Source organism: Cynocephalus volans, chromosome 11 (genome assembly GCF_027409185.1).
Source record: "Cynocephalus volans isolate mCynVol1 chromosome 11, mCynVol1.pri, whole genome shotgun sequence".
In the NCBI taxonomy this organism is placed as follows: Eukaryota; Metazoa; Chordata; class Mammalia; order Dermoptera; family Cynocephalidae; genus Cynocephalus; species Cynocephalus volans.
This window is the reverse complement of record NC_084470.1, coordinates 121,403,989-121,427,180: the sequence shown is the minus strand read 5'-3', so window position 1 is coordinate 121,427,180 and position 23,192 is coordinate 121,403,989. Positions and strand designations below refer to the sequence as shown.

Below are 23,192 nucleotides of genomic sequence, written 5' to 3'. Positions count from 1 at the left end.
CAGTGGCCTGTCAGAGTTTAATTGGCAGGTTTTTTTTTTTTTTTCTTCTGTTAGAGGGCCATAAAATAAGAACATATCTTACAATCAATGATACTTTGGATTTGATAAACTACATACAGCATACCAGTCAGGCCAGGACTGCAACTTGCAAAGGCCTAGGCTGGAAAACCCTTAAGTTGTTTGGAGAGCCCTTTGTTAAATTAAAAAATCCTAGGGGTTGTGGCACAGAAAATGGTTTCCAGAAACCTGCTTGTTAGGATTGGTTGACATGGCAATCACAGAATATTGTCATGTAAGGCAAGGATTGAAGGTAGGATTCTAATGTGGCTTTCTCACTGTTTCTTTTTTTAAAATTTATTTCTATTTTCTATTTTTGCTTCTCACTTTGAAAGGAGATAAAAGCTCAAGTGTGAGGGGACTCAGAACTCTGCCCTGATAGGTCCGCAGTCAGGGGTTAGGACTCCCACTCCAAGCTGGGTCCTGGCGGAACAAGCTCAGGAGGAAATAAAAGGTGCCTGGAGTCCCATCTGATTTACCATCAAGTATATATATCCTTTCTTCGTAGCAGAACTGTATCTTTTATCCAAGTTAGGTAAAATGTTGCCAACTAAGCAAGATCTGCAGAGCCACTAACCCAGGAGGATCTTGGGCTCGTATTTGCTCAGTGTAATATATTTAAGTATATACAAAAAGTTGGAAAAGAAATATACTAAATTAGTGAGAGATTATTTTTTAGGAAAGAGATTAATATATAAACTTTCTACTCTATATATTTCTGTATTATTTAAATTTTTTAAAAGCCACTTTTGTGTATTACTTTTATAATTAGGGGGAAAAACATTCAAATGGTAAAATCCCGGATGATGTTAACAATGAAGTGGGGAAGCGACTGGTGACAGTCTTCCTTATCTCCCCCGACCATGAACTTTCTAACGAGCATGAATTACTTTCCCAATACATAAATTCGTTTTAAGAAATAAGAGAAACTCCTCCAAAGCCTAATTTCACTTCTTCAAACAACAAACGCACATACTCTTCAACACTGCATGGAAAACGTAGTTCATTTATTTCTAAGTCAAATTTATACACGGTTCGGACAATTTATTCGAAGCACTTTGTAAGAACGAACTGAGCACTTACTGTCTGATACACAGTTCTTCCGGCTTTTTCACTTATGCCTCATTTGATTAAAAAAACAAAAACAAAAACAAAACTTTACTAAAGACGGTTTCAACAGCCCCCTACCTAAAATGAATTCCTTGGGAAGGAAGGCCTCCTCCCCCCGACCCAGCTCCTCCCCCGACCCGGCTCCGCCCCCCGACCCAGCTCCTCCCCTCTCACGTGACCCTGTGACCCCCCCCCCCCCCCAGCCATCTTAGGCATTACCTCACAAAGGAAACTACATTTCCCAGAATCCTTGCGCCTTGCGTCGTGCTGGCACTTTCACTGGCGGGGCCTTAGAAACGAGCCTGAGGCCGGGCGCCATCTTTGACGCTGGCAGTCTTGGATTTCTGCTGGTGTTGCTGCTGTGAGGACGGCGGGCGGCAGCGGCTAAGAAAGAAGAAAGACGTGGCAGCAAGCGGGAATCGGGGCTAGTGTCATCGGTTCGGTAAAGTTTCTGTTCTCTGGTAACTAGACCCGTTTTTTGATTCCCGGGTGGCTTGGGGCCGGGGAGGTGGGGGAGAGGGCGAGGGGAGTGGCAGCGGCCTCCCCTCGCCCTTGGGTCGCGGCCTAGTCCGGGAAGTCAGAGCGGGTCCATCAGCCCCGCCGTAACGACCCCTTCCCCCACCTCCCGGCCGCGGTCCTTGCCGGGGCGGGCTGGGAGCCCCGGCTCCCGCTCACTTTTCCCATCCACCCCACCTCCCTTCACCCCCACTCCACCCCCTCCCTCACTCCCTCACGGCGCCTGCTCCTTCCTCCCTTCCCCCACATCCGGTGTTGGCGAAACTGCGGGATCCCGGAGCAGCCCCAGAAAGCCGACTGTTCCCCGACTCCCGGAGAGAGAGATCTGACGCTAGATTGTTTTCTTCGGGGCAACAATGTCTCTAGTCTGGCGGACCCTCACTGCCTAAATCAGACTGAGCGCCAGGAGCTGAATTTACCTCCTCTCATTCCTCTCCAGGGTCCCACTACTTTGGAGATTTTCTCAAACTCCACATACAGAAAGCCACCGACTTAATTCCGGTATCCTACACCCATTCCCCACCCTAATTACACTACCACCCCCAAGTCCTCAGCATCGGAGTCAAGAGCTACAGGGACACTTCCGTTCTCCTTGTAGGATTGGTGAAACCGTAATGAAGAAAACCCCCTAAACTCCTATAATCGGTGCGGATTCCTATGGGGAAGGCCTATATTGTCATCTTCCAGGCCTTGTTTCTGGATCTTGAGAAAAGTAGGCTGTGGAGCTAGTGATAGCGATGCTTTTTAGGGTAAATGTATGTAGGTATTGGGGGAAGGGAGGGATCAATCGAAAAGGAATGGAAGTGGTTTAAAGGTCGTATTTCAGTTTTTGCTGTTCATATAGAGTCCAACTTCTGAGTTACTTATTTACAGGCTCTAAAGCTTCTCCAGTCTAAAAATATCTGTAAAGTAAACTTGCATACAAACAGTAGATTAAAAATGCAGCTTGTAACCTTGTTTTTTTAATTCTATTCTTCAAAGCATTTTTTTAGCCACCCACATCCTACCAAATAGTATTACTTTTAGTTAGAGCTGAAAGGGCTCACCTAGCATTTGCCATTAATGACCAGTATGTGGAGTCTGACTTAGCTTTCCACAATTGACTTTTTGGGTCAAATCATAGTCCTAAATGATGAATGTTGAATGATGCACTATGTTTTTGTTTAAATGAAACTTCCTGAAAATGATTAATTTCAGAATTAAGGAGAAATTGATGTTGCTGTCATGAGGCATAATAAAAAAAAATACATTTTTAAAGTTGAAGGCATTTCAATCAGATATGGTTCTTGATGAAGCAGAAAGAACATGAACCTGGGATTTGAAGACCTGGCTTCTAGCTGCTACTAATCAACTCTATGACTCTAGGAAAGTGGGCCTCAGTTCTTTTCTCTATAACATGAGGACACTGGACTATTTAAATTCAGAATTCAGAAAGTTGGGAGGGGTCTTAAAGCCCTCTAAGAAAGAGTTTGGGAATGTTCTCCATTGCTGTCACTTTTCCTCCAAAAATAACCTGGCTTGTAAGTCATTGGTGCAAAAGGAATTTGACTCCCCATAGAAATTGGAGAGAAGATCATGCAAGTAGAGGGGAACAGCTATATTTCTGCTTGAGTAATAAACCTGCTAATAGATTCCAGTACGAATTTTGGAGACATAAAGAGAATGAGTGTATGTACTCTAAGTGTACCAGTTTCCTCGCTCTCTCCTGGCAGAAGATGCAGCACTTTTAGTGGTGCTGGCATTTTGGGATGTGTTCCTATTAATTCTAATACAGATGCAGAAGTTGTGGTAGAGGGAAAGATGGTGGCAGAAGGAGTGGATAAAGAGGCAAAATTGCCTGCTAAAAAGAAAAGAAAGAAGGCTTTGCGGATTAAGGGGAAAAGGCGCCGAAAAAAATTGATCCTTGCCAAAAAGTTTAGTAAGGATTTGGGATCTGGAAGGCCTGTTGCAGATGCCCCAGCTTTGTTAGCTTCCAGTGCCCCCGAGCAGGATGAAGAAAGTCTTTTTGAAAGCAATATAGAAAAACAAATCTATCTACCTAGTACCAGAGCCAAGACATCCATTGTGTGGCACTTCTTTCACGTTGACCCCCAGTACACCTGGCGGGCTATTTGTAACCTTTGTGAAAAAAGTGTCAGCAGAGGTAAACCAGGCAGCCATCTTGGTACATCTACTCTTCAACGACATCTGCAGGCAAGGCATTCACCTCACTGGACCAGAGCCAACAAGTTTGGAGTCACTAGTGGGGAGGAGGAGTTTACCTTGGATGTATCTTTATCTCCCTCTTCTGGAAGCAGTGGAAGCTTTGAATATATTCCTAGTGATCCATTAGAGGATAATAGAATGGGTAAGAAACGTGGTAAATCAGCATCTGATGCCTTGAGGGCAGAAAGAGGGAGATTTCTCATCAAAAGTAACATTGTCAAGCATGCTTTAATTCCTGGAACCAGAGCCAAGACATCTGCAGTTTGGAATTTTTTTTATACTGATCCTCAACACATCTCGAGAGCTGTGTGTAATATATGTAAAAGAAGTGTGAGCCGAGGTAGGCCTGGTTCCCACTTAGGAACTTCAACACTTCAACGACACCTGCAGGCCACACATCCCATCCATTGGGCTGTTGCCAACAAAGACAATGGTGCTGTTGGAGATGGATTAGATGAAGCAGAGACTGAGAGAAATGATCTCTTGAGCGATACTTTGCATGGGGAGAAGTCTACAGGCAGCCAAGATTTAACAGCTGAGGACCTTAGTGACTCTGATTCAGATGAGCCTCCTGTGTTAGAGGTTGAAAATAGATCTGAGAGTCCTATTCCTCTTGCAGAACAAGACACTCTGATGCATGCACAGGAGAGAGAAACAACATATTGTGAAAATCCAGTCTCAAGTCGAATAAGTCAGGCAATTATTCAAATGATTGTGGAGGATATGCATCCTTACAATTACTTCTCAACCCCAGCCTTTCAGAGGTTCATGCAGATTGTGGCCCCTGACTACAGGTTGCCATCAGAGGCTTACTTTTTCACTAAGGCTGTACCTCAGTTATATGATTGTGTCAGAGAAAAAATTTTCTTAACTTTAGAGAATGTTCAGAGCCAAAAGATCCACTTGACTGTTGACATATGGACCCATGACCCATCCACTGACTATTTCATTGTGACTGTACACTGGGTCTCTTTGGAAACTGCACCTTCTCCCAATAATGACAGGATTCCCAACTTCAGAAAATGGGCGGTGCTTTGTGTTATAGGGTTGGCCAAAGACTGTTTGGTAACCAACATTTTACAAGAATTAAATGACCAGATTGGTCTGTGGCTTTCTCCTAATTTCCTTATCCCTAGCTTCATTGTCTCTGACAATTCTTCTAATGTGGTACATGCAATCAGAGATGGTGGTTTTACCCACGTGCCATGCTTCCTGCATTGTTTAAATATAGTCATTCAGGACTTTTTCTGTGAGCACAAAAGCATTGAGAATATGTTAGTGGCTGCTAGGAAAACCTGCCATCATTTTAGTCATTCTGTTAAGGCACGTCAGATACTGCAAGAGTTCCAAAATGATCACCAACTTCCATGGAAGAATTTGAAGCAGGATGAAACTGGCCATTGGATTTCTACCTTTTATATGTTAAAATGGCTTTTGGAGCATTGCTACTCAGTTCACCATAGTCTCGGTAGAGCCAGTGGAGTTGTGCTTACCTCCCTTCAGTGGACTCTGATGACTTATGTTTGTGATATTCTTAAGCCATTTGAGGAGGCCACCCAGAAAGTGAGTGTGAAGACTACAGGATTGAATCAGGTGCTACCCCTAATCCATCATCTACTCCTTTCCCTGCAGAAACTCAGAGACGATTTTCAAGTCAGAGGTATTACTCAGGCCCTCAATCTGGTGGACAGTTTATCTTTCAAACTTGAAACTGACACCCTACTAAGTGCCATGCTCAAATCTAAGCCCTGTATCTTGGCTGCTTTGTTAGATCCTTGCTTTAAAAACAGTTTGGAAGACTTTTTTCCTCAAGGTGCTGATTTAGAAACTTACAAGCAGATCCTTGCTGAAGAGGTTTGTAATTATATGGAATCTTCGCCAGAGGTCTGCCAAATTGCAACTTCAGAAGCTTCTGGTTCCTCAGTTACAGTAGGAGCTGATTCATTTACCTCATCTGCAAAAGAAGGAACTTCCAATTCAGGTTCCATTGATAGCTCAGCTGCAGACAGTGTTACCATTGGAAGCAAAAGCTTTATGTTTCCTTCTGCTATAGCAGTAGTGGATGAGTATTTCAAAGAGAAGTATTCAGAGCTCTCAGGAGGTGATGACCCTTTAAGTTACTGGCAAAGGAAGGTGAGCATATGGCCAGCTTTGACCCAAGTTGCCATTCATTATCTAAGTTGCCCCATGTGTAGTTGGCAATCTGAATGTATCTTTACCACAAATAGCCACTTTCATCCAAAGCAGATCATGAGCCTGGACTTTGACAATATAGAACAGCTGATGTTTCTGAAAATGAACTTGAAAAATGTTAACTATGATTATTCTACATTGGTTCTTAGCTGGGATCCTGAGAATGAAGTTGTTCAAAGCAATGAAAAAGAAATATTACCTTAATTTCTGTTTCCTTTCTCCATTTAAAATGGGCAACTTTTTGCTTTTACTGTATCCTAAATTGCTATAGTTGTTAAATATAGTCATACTGATTCTTTAAAAAACAAATCTGGGGAAACCTGAAAACACAAAAAGGGCTGAAAATTCCTCAGGCAATATAATGTTGATAAAATGAAGATTAAAGATTTCACAATTGCAAGTCAATGTAATTAGCACTTGAAAATTTTGTTTATACCAATTGAGAGAGAAGATATTTTTAATTAAAAAAAATATATAGTGCAGCATTAAAAGGCCTTAGGCTACTTCTGGATAGTAGATTGACCTAGTAATTGGTTTTAAGTAAAAGTTTCCCCTAACATGAGACGTTTGATTGCTCTAAAACCAATGAAGTGAGAAAGAAATGTACCAAGCTGGCATTCCTCCTCACGTTCCCCCCCCCACCACCAATTTTTCTACTTCTTTAGAACCCTGATGCTTACTTACAACTTAGCAGAAAGTAAGCCTATGAAATTGTTTTATATTTGGGAATTTCTAATTTCCTCCTCATACTGGTCAGTTTATAATTTCAGATTACTGAGTATGATAAGAGTTACCCTTTATATTTAGCATTGGACATATGTAAAAGGGAACTGTTACAAAACAAATTAGGAAAAATTACTTTTAGTTTTTGAATTGCCTTTTTCAACATTTATAAAGTAGTATAAAAATAATAAAAGAATGTATAGGTGCTTTTGTATAATTTATGGGTAAATACATAATTAAAAGTTTGCAAAAATTGAAAAGGATCAAATGGGAATTGGAATGAAAACCCTACGTGCATACTTTTACAAACCCAGTATGCATTTTCCCAAAGAATGTTTCTCTAATTTTAGGTGATCTTTTTAAAAACATACTTAATGATTCGTAGTACTGTATTCTTAACTAATTGTGAGGTTGTTTTGGCCACTGTATTCTTAACTGAAAATAAGCAGTATTTGGTGTGTTAGAAGTCATTGGTGAATGAAATGAGTGAATTGATCTCAGTGATCTTTAAGGTCCCTTTCCACTCAAAGTATGTTTCTGTGATTGAGTGGGAGGCCAGAAAATGATGACTTTTAGTAAAAGTCTATTAAGAGTTTCAGACCGAATAACTAATGTAAGATCCCAATTTTTCCTTTTTTTCATTTTAGATTTGGGGATATTCCCTGCCCAAAAAATTCCTGGAAAATTGACTAGTATTAAGTGTGAGTAAAAGGTGTCCACTTTTTTTAAGTTTTGATTTTAGTTTTGTCTTGGATAGTATTTGGGAAGATTTAGCCTAGAAGTTATGTAGTATTTATTACATAAGAATCACAATTGCTTTGTTACTGCACTGTTTTCAAAATTTAGAACTCATTTCTATGTATCAAAATAGTTTTTTTTTTGTTTTGTTTTGTTTTGATTTTGGTTTTTTTGGATATTCTTAAATGGTAAATGTACCATTGTGAAATGAAATTTCAACCCCAAAAGTTTACCCTTTTACCAACTGGAGTAAATGGATAATTACAAAGTCTTCAGCTGTAGCCAACAGTGATAAAGAACTTGGAACTAGGTTGCATAAGCAAGCCTTTGCAGGGCCAATATTGAATGTCATGCCAGTGACATTGGTGTTGATATAAAAGAAGAAAAAAATTTTCCCTTAGATAGAAGCTTTCTGTGTTTTGACAGTGCCAGTTCAGGATGGCTATAATGCTGCTCTGCCTTCTACAGCTTGCTGCACCACTCTGTAGTTACTCCATAACTATACGTTTTTATCTTTTTTGGTTAAACACTCCCTGATGATGATGATGATGATGATATACATACATCCATATTATACACATTGATATATGTGTAAGGATTTCCCTTTGTCTTTATTCTGTGGCCTGGGCAAAATTTAGTGTAACATTAACTTCATAATACTTTGATATAAAAGTAAGTTCACTATTTTTATGATGAACCCAAATCTAAAGGCTTTTATAGTGTATTTTAAAAGGGGAAACTTACCCAAATGTTTTATTTCTACACGTTTGTGTATATGTGTGTGTGTGTATAAACCAGTATATATGTATATGTATATAATATACATGAAACACTTAATATTTTTACATACAAGTATGCTTTTATTATACAGATAATAAAGATGGGGGAAGGTTTCTGTTTTTTTCTTAATAGGTGAAGATATCTTGAAGACCAGAAATTGGATCTTATTGAATTTTGGTGGTTTTTTTCTTTTTTCTTTTTTTCTTTTTAAATTATATTACTCGGCTATGGAAGATGGATTTTTTTCTTTTTCTTTTTTAATAACCCTTTGAATCGCAAGTTCATTTTTAAATGAACTCTTTTTTCTTTCTTTCTTTTTTTTATTTTTTGTTTTTTGTTTTTTATTTTTGAGGAGATAACTAACCCTAGCTGTCTCCAGTCTGACAAAGGTTATTCGAATGGACTTAATCTCTCAATAGTTGGGAGATGTTTTAAAAACACATCCTGTGTTTGAATTGTGGCTGAGAGGTTTCCTTGGCAATGTGAGGAGAAAAATTCTTTCTGCCTCATTATTATTAATTCATGGATTGAGTGTTGGTTCGACCTACAGGCGTAAATAGATTGGAACTCATTGAAGACACAGATGTTCCTGTTGAGAGCAACCAGCTAATGTAAGTGGAAAAATGGGCCTTTTCTAATTAAAGGAGTGAACGTTTTTGTAATTTAAGGCATAATTTTCCTGGATTAGTAAGAAATTAAATGGCCATCGTTCAGACTTTTTGTTGCCATCCCTGCTTTTATTCTTCTGGAACTTTTGTGTATGAAGTAGAAATTTTTTTTCTAATGGCTGGCCTTTTGTTGTTAATTTCAGATGCCACTTTTTTCATAAATCACATTTATTTATGGACTCTCAATTTCTGTTGATCTGTGTACTTATTCATTTGCCAATATTACATTTAAACATTTTTATATTAACCATTTATACTATCAGATCAAGCGGCTCTCTCATTCCCTTGTAAAGTGTCTTTATTTTTCTCAAGCACTCTTCTAGATGATTTTGTGATCTGTCAAATTTCAGTAATAAACTCTTATTGGGATTTTGACTTGAATTGCATTCGATGTATGCATTATTTTGGGGAGAAATAACTTCTTTAATCCTCTATTCTATTTATCCATTATCCAGATCTTCTGTGCCTTAGTAGTTTCATAGTTTTTTGGTTTTGCTTTTAATTTCATATGGGTCTTGCATACTTCATTTTTATTCCTGTATATTTTATAGTTTTATTGTGAGTGGGACTCTCTGTTATCATCTGAATGTTGCCAGCATAGAGGAAATTTACTGCTTTTTGTATATCTATCTTATTATTTTCAGTGTTTTTTAGTTGATAAAATTTCTAGTTTGCAAATATATAATCTGCAGATACTGGATTTTTTGTCTCAGTCTTTCTAAACCTTTCTAGTATTTATGCCTTTTTTTTTTTTTCTTCCTTACTGCATATGCCAGAACCTCTGGAACAGTGTTGATTGATAGTGGAGACAGTCAACATTCTTTCTAGTTTGTCTTGAATGAGCTTATCTCTAGTGTTTTACCATGTTGCATGTGCTGGTGGTTTCTGGCAATTAAATGCATTTATGCTAAGGAAGTTTCTTGTAATTTACTAAGAGTTTTTCTTTTTATCAGGAGTAGATGTTGCATTTTAGCTTGTTTTTGTGTTTTTTAAAAAAAATTTTGAATAAGACACAAATCCCTAAGAAAAATGTTTATTTGGAAAAACAGGATTGCAATCCAAGGCGTATCACAGACCAGGGTGATCTCTAGTAGGTTCAAAGAACAAAGAAAGGAGGTTGGGAGTTTTACTAGAGACAAGTGCTACCTATTGTTTTGAAAGAAAGCTCATTGGCACTAGTGAGGTTTTGGCAGGTTGGCAGCCTTTGATTGGTGAGTGACGGCAGTAGATAAAATTAGTCTTGGGAGTCATGACAGAAGGTCGAGGGGTTTGGATCCCCATACTGGCCAGCCACCAAAGGGGAAAAAAAAAGTCATGACAGGTTGTTTCAGCAGCTACTAGATAAAACTAGTTGTGTTCATAGAAAATTCTTCTTGGAGTAGGTGCTATGTCCCCCAAGTGCTTTATCCTTCTGGCCCCTCTACTCTGATTTAATTTGGGTATGACAGGAAAAACAATTTGTGTAACCAATGTTCACAACCCCCTTTACTGTATTAACACAATGAATTTCCAGATATTAAACCATTCTTAGTCCTGGAATAAACTTTTTTGATCATGTGATGTTACTCTGTTTAATGTACAGCTGGTTCAGTTTGCTAATAATACTTCATTTAGGATTTTTCATGAATATCATAAATCAGATGTCCAAAGCAATTTTAAAACAAAAGCAGTGAAATAGTGCCTGTGACATGATCTGTTTTGTTCTTTTTCTATTTTTGAGTGCTTTTTTCCTAAATTCTTTTTGTCGAGTTATAATATTTGAGTAATTTTTTTAAGAATACGTGGAGTACATAAATGGTATACTTTTTGAGACTTTTCATGTCTAAAAACTTTTTCCAAGTCCTGAGCTGTCCATGAAATGTAGTTTGAAAGGCTAAAAACTGAGATCGTAATCTCCTTTAAATTCTGGATGTATAGCATTTTGTCTTTTGGCATTTAGGGATTCAGATGAGAAGCCTAAAAATATCAAGTCTGGTTTTCTTTCCTTTGTTGTCAGTCTGCTTTTTCCTGGAAGTTTGTGTGATTCTATGTTTACCATTGGAATTCAAAAATTTCACCATAACTATGTATAGTAGAGATATCTTTAAAGAAAAGTTCTGGCAATCAATGAGCCCCTTTAATCTAAAGACTCAAGTCCATTCAGTTTAGGAAAATTTTCTTGTATTGTTTCTTTTATTATCTCTACCAATTGCATTCCTTTTTTCTAGAGTTTCCATTACATAGAAATTGAATTTTCTGGAATTACTTCAGTGGCATATACCTTTACTCATATTGACATCTTTTTTCATTTTTGCTTTGGAAATAGATGTCCTGCAAATGACCTCTTACAATTCAGTCATTGTGTTTTTCATTGATGTTTATTCTGCTGTTTCTTCTGTTGAAATCTTTTTGAAGCTTTCTCTTCTTCCCACTCTTTTTTTCATAATGATGTGTTCATTTGTATCAATGCTATATCTTTTAAAACTTACTGAGCATGAGGATTTTAAAAGAATTTCTCCTTTTTCCTACATTAACTCGGGTGGGTTGTGAGAGGGCCAGTTATTCATCTTGACCTCCTCAGGTATTTTCTGTTGAAAAGTAATCAGGTTTTTCTCGGCAACCTGTATATTTTTTATTTTCCTTTTGAAACTTGAGAAATTTATTGGTACGTATCTTGGTTTTGGGTTTTTGCTTGGGATAGTATTATTACTATAAATTTTTAATTTAATTTCTACTTTTTTTTTTTTCAATTTTCTTGAGTAGCAATTTGGGTTTTTTTTCCTAGTGAAAGTTATAGAAGCTCAGTGTGTAAAATAGATATGTGACGGTACTTCGAAAAGTTAGTGGAAAAATAAAATTTTTTTTTTTTTTTTTTTTGTCTTTTTCATGACCGGCACTCAGCCAGTGAGTGCACTGGCCATTCCTATATAGGATCCGAACCCGTGGTGGGAGTGTCGCTGCGCTCCCAGCGCCGCACTCTCCCGAGTGCGCCACGGGCTCGGCCCAGAAAAATAAAATTTAAAGATAGTATAAATCTTTTGTGAATTTTTTGAAGCACCCTCATATGGAGGAGCTTTGCTTTTAAAACATTAGTAAGGGCATACCCATCAACTCAGGATTCAATCTCCACACTGCCTTATTCTGTAGGAACTTTGGAGAGTCTAATTTGAAAATAGTTGCCCGCCACAGTTGTGATTCATGCTATTTTGTTGCCATTCCATAGCTGCCGCTTTTATTGTTAGATTAGTTTGTTGAGGGTCCTCCTGAAACCATTTACAGTTTACTATATGTTCTTTGCAGTCAATTTCAGGAAAGAAAGTGACCGCTAAGCCTTTCCCTCCCCCGCTTAAATTTTTTTTCTATTATTAAACTTTTTTATTCTCCTCAAGTTAATACTTTTCCCTTTTGCATATGTGTTATTATAGTTATTTGAATGTCCCTTAGAGACTTGAGGCAATTTTTAAAATTACTTTTTGGTTTACATTGAAATACAGAATGCATTGCCTGGGTTGAGGTCAGGGGAGCCCTACTAGTGTGTCAGAGAGGTGTTATTAAAGGTCCAACCCTCGTCCCATGCTGTAGCAAAACAGTGATGGTCATGCCAGCTAGGGCAGACTTAAATTTTTTATTATGTCTGTATTATATTATAATAGAAAACTTAATGTTATTCTGGACATAAAACAAAATCAAAATAGTACCTATAATCCTACCACCCTGGCAGTAACTACTGCTAACATTTTGGTTTGTGTTCTTCCAGACTTCTTCCTTGTTGTTCCACATTCTCATCAGCATTTAGTGTTGTCAGTGTTTTGAATTTTAGCCATGTTAAAAGGAATTTGTAACGCCTAATGACATATGACGTTGGGCATCACTCCACAGGCTTATTTGACATCAGTATATGAGGGTACGTCAGAGGTTCATGGAAAGATTTTATTTATTTATTTATTCATTCATTCATTCATGCATGCATGCGTGCATGCAGACCAGAATGGGGATCCAAACCCGTGACCTCAGTGTTAGAAGTCTGAGTGCTAACCAACTGAGCTAACCTGCTGGCCCCCACATTATCTTTTAATTCTGTTTTTTGACAGACTTTTTGACATACCCTCATATCTTCTTTGGTGAGGTGTCTATTCAGATCTTTTGCCTATTTTTTTAGTTGGATGGGTTGTTTTCTTAATGTTGAGTTTTAAGAGTTTTTTGTATACTTTGGATATCAGTCCTTATCAGTAATGTGGTTGGCAAAGCTTTTCTCCCAGCCCGTGGCTTGTCTTTTCATTCTCTTAATAGTGCTTTCACAGAGCAGATGTTTTTAATTTTAATGAAGTCTAACTTATTGGTGTTTTCTTTTCTGGATTATGCCTTTCGTGTTGTATCTTAAACATTTATCCCAAACCCAGTGTTATCTTCTAGGAGTTTTTTTCCCTCCCCCAAATGTTTCCAAACTTCTTTTTTTTTTTTAAAGTTTATTTATTAATATTACTGGTTTTTTATGTTCTAAGATGTTGTGAAGCAGTTGGGGGGAGGGGGAGAGGGGAAAGGAGAAGAAAATAGGGTGTGAGGGAGGGCATTGTTGAGACCCATGGCATCCCCCTCATTCCTGCAGGGGAGACCAGGGGGCTTCCAGTGGTGACTTGGTCGTTGCTGGGCAGGATGCAGGTGTTAGGGGGCTATGGCTGAAGCCCTCGGCCCCCTACTGCCCTGGCTTGGGAGAACAGAGCCGTTCCAGTAGCAGCTTGGTGGTCTTCGCTGGGCTGGTTGCAGGTGTCGGGGGCGGGGTCGCCAAGGCTTCTGGCCCTCTCCCCTCCCTGGCTTGGGAGCCTGGGGGGTTTCCAGTCCTTCTAAGTTTTATAGGTGTTCTTTGGTGATGTGAGACCTTTACTAGTTAATGTCAAACTTTGTCTCTGGTCTGTGGGTATTTTGGGGTTTTTTTTCAGTTCTGTGTTGGATTGTTTGCTGTTCCCATCACTTAAACTATGCACTGGAACTAATTTGTTGTCCTTTGCTTACTTCTAAAATGGGGGAACTTCCTGTGGTTGAGCTGAATTGCTGCTTTGCTGATGATTCCCTGGGAAAGGCTTTTTGTGCAGTTCAGGTTTTAATTGTTGACCTTGTATGTACTTCCAGGTCTTGTGAGTTCTGGTACACTTGGGTTGTATGGAAACTCTGGTCTGGGCCTGAGTCTTCAGCAAACTGCACCCACTGCAGTTCTGTTTTCTTGACTAGTCTCCACTGAGTGGTCCTGCGCTGATTGGGGGGACCGATCAGCTGTCCATGCTGTGCCCCGGTGTTCCCCCAGTGGGCCTATCTCCCCCATCACCCTCACTCCAAACACTTCCCATGGAATGGGCCTTGTGCCGGTCCCTTATGATGACTCACCGGCCTCTGAGTGGCTCCTTTTTTCAGTTGTTGTGGCTGCTTGCTCTTGTGTGTGTCCACAGGAACCCTGTTCGTGGTCTTGCTGGTCTGAGGGCCACCAAGGCCCTCCTCTCCCCTGCTGCCTCCAAGCAACTTCATACAAAGGGCACAGGTGCAGCTTTTGCCAGCTCTTGCTCCATGTACTAACCAGCTTCAGCCTTGAAGTGGCTGGGATTCGAAATGGTGAGAGCACTCCTTTCTTTCTCTCATCGTGGCTTCTCCTGCCTTCATGAACTTTGTAGGTCTTTATTCCTCTTTCTTTGAGCTCTAGTGGCCCCTACTTGGTGGTTGTTGCTTTTTAATAGCTGTAAATTGGTTGATTTGTGGGAGAGAGTGACACTGGGGACCATCTATTCTGCCATCTTGACCAGAAGCTCTTCTAGGAGCTTTATAGTTTGCATTTTATTTTTAGGTCTGTGATCCATTTTTAATTTTTTGAAAGGAGGTTTGTGTCTAGATTTACTTTTTTGCATGTGGATGTCCAGTTGCTCCAATACCATTTATTGAAAACACCGTCCTCTCTCCAGAGAATTTCTTTTCTCCTTTGCCAAAGATCATTTGACTATGTTTGTGATCAGTATTAGTTTCCTAGGGCTGCTGTAGCAATGTACCACAAACAGGGCAGCTTAGAGCAAGAGAAATTTATCATTTCACAGTTCTGGAGGCTAGATGTCTGAAAAGATGTCAGCAGGGCCATGTTCCCTCTGAAACATGTAGTGGAATGATCCTTCATTGCCTTTCTAGCTTCTGGTGTTTGCTGGCATCCTCGGTATTCCTGGCTTGTAGACACATCCCTCCAGGCACATGGTCATTTTCTCCTTGTGTGTCTTCACATCATCTTCCCTCTGTGAATGTCTGTCCCTTTCAGTCCAAGCTGGCAGCATGTTTGCTGAGGTCATTAATTGGATCCACAGACACCTAATCTCTTCAGCGAACTCTTGTCCAGCCACATCGTTGGTATTCTCTGTAGAGCATACTTTCTCACTTTTTTGGCAATGTGGATAGGCTGAGGATTTTCCAAATCTTCAAGTTGTGGATTCTTTTTGCTTAATAGTTCTTTCCTCAATATCTCTCTTCTCTTGAGGTTTACTATAAGCAGCAAGGAGAAACCAGACTTGCTTTCACACTTTGCTTAGAATTTTTATCAGCTCAATATCCAAGTTCATTACTTAGATGTTCTACCTTTCACTCAGCAGAAGACAGTTCTGCTAAGTTCTGTGCCACTTATGACAAAATCACTTTTTCTCCAATTTCCAATAACATGTTTCTCATTTCTGACTGAGACCTGAACAGAAGCATCTGTTAAAGATGCTTCATATTTCTAGCAGCAGTTTCTTCTACGTTTTTCTATCAAGCACCTCAAAACTCTTCCAGCCTCTACCCATTACCCAATTTCAAAGCTACTTCCACATAATTGGGTATTTATTTTACAGCAGCATCCACTTTCTGGTACCAAACTGTAATGGCTGCATATTGTCACATTACATGGGTGTACCATAATTTTTAAAAACAGTCTTCAGTTTTTGAGCCCTTAGGTTTCTGGGTGTTATTTCATTATTAGAAAACAAGATTGTGAGGAACTTTTTGTGCATTATTACCTTGAATATTTGTCCGGTATTTTTACCTTAGGGTAAACTGTAGAAAAGGAATTGTTGGGTCATAGGATGTGTAAATTTTGAAGATTTTGGTACATGTTTAGTTGTAGACTTTTGCTCCTAACCTAGGTTGTTGACTTCAAAGTTGGTTTTCATCATGGTGTACTATTCTTGGGTTAGAAATTATTAGTGGGAAGTATGATTGAATTTGGTTTAATTGATTTCAAGTTGTAGATCAGTGTTTCTGAAACCTGACCTTTGGGTGTATGAGTTTGTGGAAACCCCTTCCATAACTCTCATAAGTGTTCTTGTTACGTGTTTTTGCTTTTGTAGATTCTTTCTTGGACACTTTAGTGTGGAGATCAGGGTATGATAGAGACTAGGGGAAAGAGTGTTGGTTGTTTTGTTGAATCATTATTTTATGGGAAGAGCCCGGAAATTTCTGTGGTCCCTTGTTTGTAATTGATGTGCAACTTTTAGCCATCTTCATTATACAAGCTAGCACCGCAGATGTTTTCTTTCTTTTTTTTCTTTTTTCAGAGGCTGGCTGGTATGGGGATCTGAACCCTTGCCCTTGGTGTTATAACACCCCCACTCTACCTGAGCTAACTGGCCAGCCCCTGCACAGATGTTTTCAAAGTTAATCATTTCACCAATTATTCTAGCTAAACAGGGTTTTCCTGTGTAGTTGTAATTACACACTTTTGAAATACCAAAAATGCTTGTGAAAATATTTAGACATTTCACTTAGAAGAAAAAAATCTAGTGTCTCAGATATGTAGATTTAGCAAGGATCTTGTGTAAAAATAATCTAAGTCCTGTTAATAATCCAAAATGTAGATCATTAGTTTAGTTATGGATGCTTATTTAATTTTGTGCTAAAGCAATGTAAGAAGCAAAAGAAGGGCATGGCTATCCTTAATAGAATTTTACATTGTAGATGGGAATGTACAATCAGAGTGTTTACAAGGCTCTTTATAAGCAAGCACATGTTAATATAATTAAAATATGGTTTTAATAAAGTGATCTTATTAATCAAGATGATTTGGAGGAGGAGGTTGGAAGAATTTACCTGAAATACTTTAAATCATTGTTTCCTCATTTTAGGATTACATTTTCTGTGATTGAGTTGTCTATTTGGAAGATTAAACCCGTTTCAAGAAGTCTTGGAGCCGGTCCTCGCCTTGAGGAAACAGTGGCCTGTTTCAAGAAGCTACTTCTGATCTAAGAATCTACCCAGCATGCCTAATCAAGGAGAAGACTGCTATTTTTTTTTCTATTCTACATGTACCAAAGTAAGAATTGGCATTTGTACATCAATTCTTTCTACAGTTTCCTTAATAAAATTGGATAAGATTTTCCCAACATCCTAAGCTGTTGTTATGTTTTGTTTTGCTCAGCTGTTTATTATCTGCTGTCAGTTTTTTAGTAAAAGATAGCATACTAAAGAGAATTCATTGTTCGTTTTTTTCTGTTCTTTTATATATAACTCTAATTTCCCAATGTTCTACAAAAGTGAAAAGGCCTGTGGCATATAGTCATCATTCAGTGTTCAGTATTACAGTCAGCCCTTCATATCTGCAGGTTCTACATCGTGGGATTCAGCCAACTGTGGACCAAAAATATTCAGGAAAAAAAAGAAACAAAAAGTAGCAATACAATAATAAGGGGTGGCTGGTTAGCTCAGTTGCTTAGAGTGTGGTGCTGACCCCAAGGTCCAGGGTTTGATCCCTGTACCAGCCAGCCGCCAAAAAGAAAAGCCATACAATAAAAAATAATGCAAATAAAAAAATACAGTGTAGCAACTTTTACATAGCACCTACATTGTATTATAAGTAATCTAGAGATGATTTAAAATATATAAGAAGATTGCATAAGTTATATGCAAATACTATGCCATTTTATATAAGGGACTTAAGCATCCAAGGATTTTGGTATTCAAAGGAATCTTGGAACCAGTCCCCCACAGATACTGAGGGACAACTGTAATCTGTTCAGAGTACCTTTGGAATTGGGGCTCTTTGATCTATGGCTTGTCAACTTTGACTTTATATACTTTGTATTAAAGGAGTGGGCGGATTGTATTATACTTGCAGAAACTGTCATGGGTTGAATTTGACTTCTTTCTTCTAGATTTCTTGCTGAGTACTAAGAATATAAAGCCATCTTTCTAAATATGCTTTTGCATCCTTTTTGCTTTATCTTTGTCAAAACTTCCTGTTTTTCTGCTTGATTCTTTTGCAGTTCTGTTTAGATATCTGCTGTTTTCATTAGTCATAAGACCAATTCTATAAATATATATGTTACAAAAATTTTTTCTTAAGCCATCCTGGTGCTGTGTTTAAATGGTCAATTTTGAGCAAAACTCAGAATTTTATCTATCTTACATATAGCAGTTTGCACAACAGTAACATTTTGTTTCAAATATTACCATTTTATAAAGTATATACTGAAGCATAATTGTATTAATTCATTATACTTAAATCATAATCTATTAACTTTTCTACCAAAAGCTAGAATCATACAAGTCAGGATGTTTGAAAGAGTTTTGCAAATGAACTGTGAAATATATTTTTAAAGAGTACCTAACATTCTTACTTATCTCTTTCAACCCCATATCTCAGCTTGTGTCACTCATGTTGTCAGATCAGATGAAGAGTACTGTCAAGAAATAGGTTATAGGAAACTATAAATTTGTTGCCTTCAGATGTTCTTGTCATCCCATCTCAGTTGTTTTCTACCTTGCCTATCTTTCCCTACTCATTTGTGCTTGTCTAGATTCCAGAAAACTCTTTGTTATGGCTGTTTTACCTGGGATGTAACACAGTTCTTTTCTGTGTTCTCTTTTTGCTTAAAGGGTGACAGCTGCCCATTCCGTCACTGTGAAGCGGCACTAGGAAATGAAACTGTTTGCACATTATGGCAAGAAGGGCGCTGTTTTCGACAGGTGTGCAGGTTTAGGCACATGGAGATCGATGTAAGTTTTCAGTTTGCATTATCATAATAAGTAGTCTGGGGTCATGGTGGGCTAATAAATATAGGGACAAAAGTGACTTTTTGTTTTATATTAATATATATTTATTGTAATGTGAGTTAATTTATTTTTAATGATCCAGTGAAATTTCTAACATTATTAATGCTCATTTAATACAGATTGAATATTCCGTTTCTGAAATGCTTGGGACCAGAAATGTTACAGGTTCCGGATTTTTTTGGATTTTGGAATACTTGCAGAATATATAGCAGTTTGAGCATCCTTATCTGAAAATTGGAAATCTGGAATGTTCCAGTGAGCATTTCCTTTGAGTAGCATGTCAGCGTGCAAAAAGTTTTGGGTTTTGGAGCATTTCTAATTTTGGATTTTCAGATTAGGAATGCTCAACCTAGGCCGGCCCTGTGGCTCACTCAAGAGAGTGCAGCACTGGTAGTGCCAAGGCCGCGGGTTCGGATCCTATATAGGGATGGCCGGTGTGCTCACTGGCTGAGCGTGGTGCAGACCACTCCGTGCCGAGGGTTGCGATCCCCTTACCGGTCAAAAAAAAAAAGGAATGCTCAACCTACATCTAAATGTTATGGAGCAAGAATTGGTATATATATATATATATATATATATATATATATATATATATATATATATATATATATATATATATATATATATATATATATATTTTTTTTTTTTTTTTTTTTTTTTTTTTTTGGTGGCTGGCTGGTACAGGGTGGTATAATTTTTCTGGATGGCAGTTTGGTAATATAGCTAAGCTTAAAAAATATATATTTCAAGAATATTTATCTGTATTTCTTTTTTGTTTTAAAACAATGGTAAACTTAGAGAAAAGTTGTAAGTACAGTAAAAAAAAATTTTTTGAAGCCATTTGGGAGTAAATTACTGACATTCCCTATCACCTCTAGATACTTTAGGAGATTTCCTAAAGCGAAGAAGTACATTCTTCTATGTACTCATAATACAACCATTAAAGTTAGAAAATTAACATCTATATTAGTTCTGTTTAATCCTCAGATCCTATTCAAGTTTTGCCAGTTGTTCCAATATTATAGTTTATTGTAGAAGGAACAGGTTGACATACAAATGTTGCATATGGTTGTCATGGTTCTTTAGTCTCCTTCAGTTGAGAGCAGTTGCTCAGTCTTCCTTGCCTTCATTGGCCTTAACACTTTTGGTAGTTATAGGCCAGTTATTTTACAGAATGTCTCTCAATTTGGGTTGTTTGTATTTTCTCTTTACTAAATTAAGATTATGTATCTTTAGCAGGAATATCACAGAAGTGTTATTCTTTCATTGTATATCATGTTGCATACAATTTTAATTTTCCCATCACTGGTGATGTTAATTAACATCAATCAGTTGATTAAGATGGTATCTGCCAGATTGTTTCACTATAAAGTTTTTCTTTTTGTAGTTAAGTGTTTTATGGAGAGATACTTTGAGACCCTGTGAATATCCCATTTCTCGTCAAACTTTCAATTCTTTTCCAGTTACTTATTTGTATTAGTGTGAGCTCATGGTTTCCTATTTTGTTTAATGTGTTGTTCTCTATTTCTATCGTTACTATCGTTACTTATTTTTTATGCTCAAATTGACCTAGATTTGGCATAGAAACCCTTCAAGCTGATTTTTGTGTCTTGATTTTCTGTCATTCTTTGAGCACCTCTTTTGCTTTTTGGCCAAATAAGATTTTTTAGGCTCAGCCTGTACTTTTCCTAAACTCCAGCCTGGAATCAGCCATTTGTCCAAGGTGCCCTGGTTCTTTTTAGTGAAGAATGATATATAGCAACTAAGATTTGGGCTGCTCCTTGTGTGTTATTGCTTCAGGTCCTCTCAGTGGATAGAGCTAGGGAATATATAAATGTATATACATTTATTACTTTGTGTCTTGAAAATCATGAGTTCACATAGAAGCTTCCAGTTCATCAATAACACAGAGTTTAGCCTAGGCTTCTCCTTTTCCATACCTGTAACTCTCTTCACCAAAAGCGAGAAACTTGGTTCCCATTATCCTTAATACTTTTACTTATTTGATCAGTCCCCTAGTAGGTAAACCAATATTGTATCACAGCCTCTTCCTTCCTTCCTCTCAGGCTCTGACATCACATGAGACGCTGCCTCCACAAGGACATCTTTCTCACCTTATTTTGACTCCAGTACCCTGTGTCAGGCCTCCCTCCTTTCTCCACAGTAGGAACCCCTTCCTCACCCTGCTTGGACCCCAACATCCACAGTGTTTGCTCTTTTCACACCCTTGGCCTCTGATTCTCTGTGCTGGGCAGCTTTCTTAAGTGAGATACTCCCCTCACCCTGCTCATTCTGTGACACTGTACCAGGTTCCTTCAGGAAAACCCTGCCTTCCTCATTGTGCTTGGCCTTTGATGCCCATTCGAGGCTGACCCTGCATGAGTACACCTTCCTCACCCTACATTGGGATCCCTTCTGCACAGAAGCTTTGCTCACCCTGCTCAGGCTCCAACACTTGTTAGGCCACCCTCCTGCACATGTCCTCCTAACCCCTCATGGATTCCGACTAATCGTATGGACACCTTTGTCATCTTAGGCTCCAATACCCTGCTCTGGGCCACCAAGCCCTTCTCTCCTACAGATGAATGCCTACCTCCCTCAGTCCCATCTAATGATTTCAGACTGAATTGTTAAGAAGGCGATGGGAAAAGAAGAAAGAGACTAAATACGCAGTTTGTATTCCTGGGGGTCATATCACTATTCCAGACTGGTTCCAGATTTCTAGTTTCTTAACATTCTAAGCTGCCTGTCTTGCAAATAGCAAGGAATTCACTAAATAAATTGAGAAAGACTGCAAATTTTGAAAAGTCATGTTGTAACATTGGTGGTGGAGTGTAAATTGGCACAACTCCTATGGAGGGTGTGTCAGGGTCTCTAAGAACACCTCTTCGTTTAGAGATTCTCTAGAATGTACTCACAGCTAAGATTTATTACAGCAATAGAGTAAGGATACACTGTTGGATCATAAGAGAAAATGACACAGGAGGAGTTTGTGTGGGTTTCTTTGTGCTAATTCCCTCCAGTGGGAAGTCCGTCAGAGACTCAGTGTCCAAGGTTTTTGTTGGGGCTAGTTATGTGGGCACCCTCCACCTGACATGTACCAAAGTTCCTGACTCCCAGAAGGAAGGCAGATTTTCAGCATAAACCATATTGTTTGCACAGTCTAGGCACAGTGAGCCTCTCCCCTCTTCCCTTATCAGTTAACTGACTGGGAACATTCCAAGAGCCACTTTCCCAGATGCCAGCCAAGGGCCAACCTTGCAAGTAGGCCTTTCTAAGGATAGCAATCTTAGAGCTACTATTTTAACTCTTCTCTGCATAGAGGTTTATTTGGCTGAATCTCTCAAAAGAGCTAAATGCTTATACCTTTGACTCATATGTACTTATGTACAAAATACATGCAGAATTATTAATTGCAGCATAATTTGTAATAGTAAGATAGTGGGAACAACTTAACAGTTCTTCATTTAAAATAAATTTTGCTACATTCATATAATGAAGTGCTGGGTACTACTGTAAATAATGAGAATCAGTTGTGTATCTTTGGACCATGTGCTATATTGCTACTAAAAATTTAAATAATCATGTAGGAAGATATGTTGCTAGATGAAAAATGTCCAGATTTATATGGAATACTTTTATGTGTATACATTAATGATTTCTTTTTTAAGTAAAAAGAATTCTGTGCCAAAATAAGTGATTCTCTTTGGGTAATAGCATAACAGGCATTTATTTCCATTTTCCAAGTCGTCTTTATTGCTCATATATTACTTTTCAATTAGGAACAAAATTTAATAAGTGTATTAAACACATCAAATAAATGTATTGTGACTCCTGTATTTAGAGTGTACTATTACAGAAGCCATTTGGTAGTTTGAAAATTGCTTATAGGAAAGAAGTAAAAGCTTAAGCAAAGACAGACCCAGGAGCAAGAAAGATTGGCATCAGGTTCTGCCTTGAGGAAGAAATGATTGACTAATCGTTTTTGCTGTCTGAAAAATGATGGTAGCTATTACAGCTACCTTTTGGGTATGGCAGAGGACTAATAAATTCAGTCTGGTTATTTGAAAGGCAGAGGTATTTGCTGTACTTTGTTTTTAATTGAATCATAATTGATTATACATATTTTGGGGGTTCACATTGACATATGTTGATCAAATCAATATTACTAGCATA

At 38.3% G+C, this 23,192-nt stretch overlaps 2 protein-coding genes across 6 annotated transcripts in view; both read left to right on the top strand.

Annotated features, from left to right (window-relative positions):
- Positions 1–1,503: 1,503 nt before the first annotated feature.
- ZC3H11A (zinc finger CCCH-type containing 11A) overlaps positions 1,504–23,192 on the top strand; it is a 39,874-nt gene continuing 18,185 nt past the window's right edge. Inside the window, exons 1-5 of one of the 5 annotated variants that reach the window (XM_063113579.1) lie at positions 1,504–1,628; positions 7,452–7,505; positions 8,873–8,933; positions 17,090–17,277; positions 18,840–18,959. In XM_063113579.1, the coding sequence (XP_062969649.1) occupies positions 17,224–17,277; positions 18,840–18,959 (174 nt within the window). In that variant the 5' untranslated portion in view covers positions 1,504–1,628; positions 7,452–7,505; positions 8,873–8,933; positions 17,090–17,223. Of the gene's footprint in view, positions 1,629–2,194; positions 2,329–7,451; positions 8,934–17,089; positions 17,278–18,839; positions 18,960–23,192 lie in introns of those variants that run through there. The other 4 variants (XM_063113580.1, XM_063113581.1, XM_063113582.1 and 1 more) reach the window with 4 other exon arrangements.
- On the top strand, positions 2,338–6,953 carry ZBED6 (zinc finger BED-type containing 6). Its single transcript, XM_063113577.1, has one exon. The coding sequence runs from the start codon at positions 3,346–3,348 to the stop codon at positions 6,283–6,285; it is 2,940 nt and encodes a 979-aa protein (XP_062969647.1). The 5' UTR covers positions 2,338–3,345; the 3' UTR covers positions 6,286–6,953.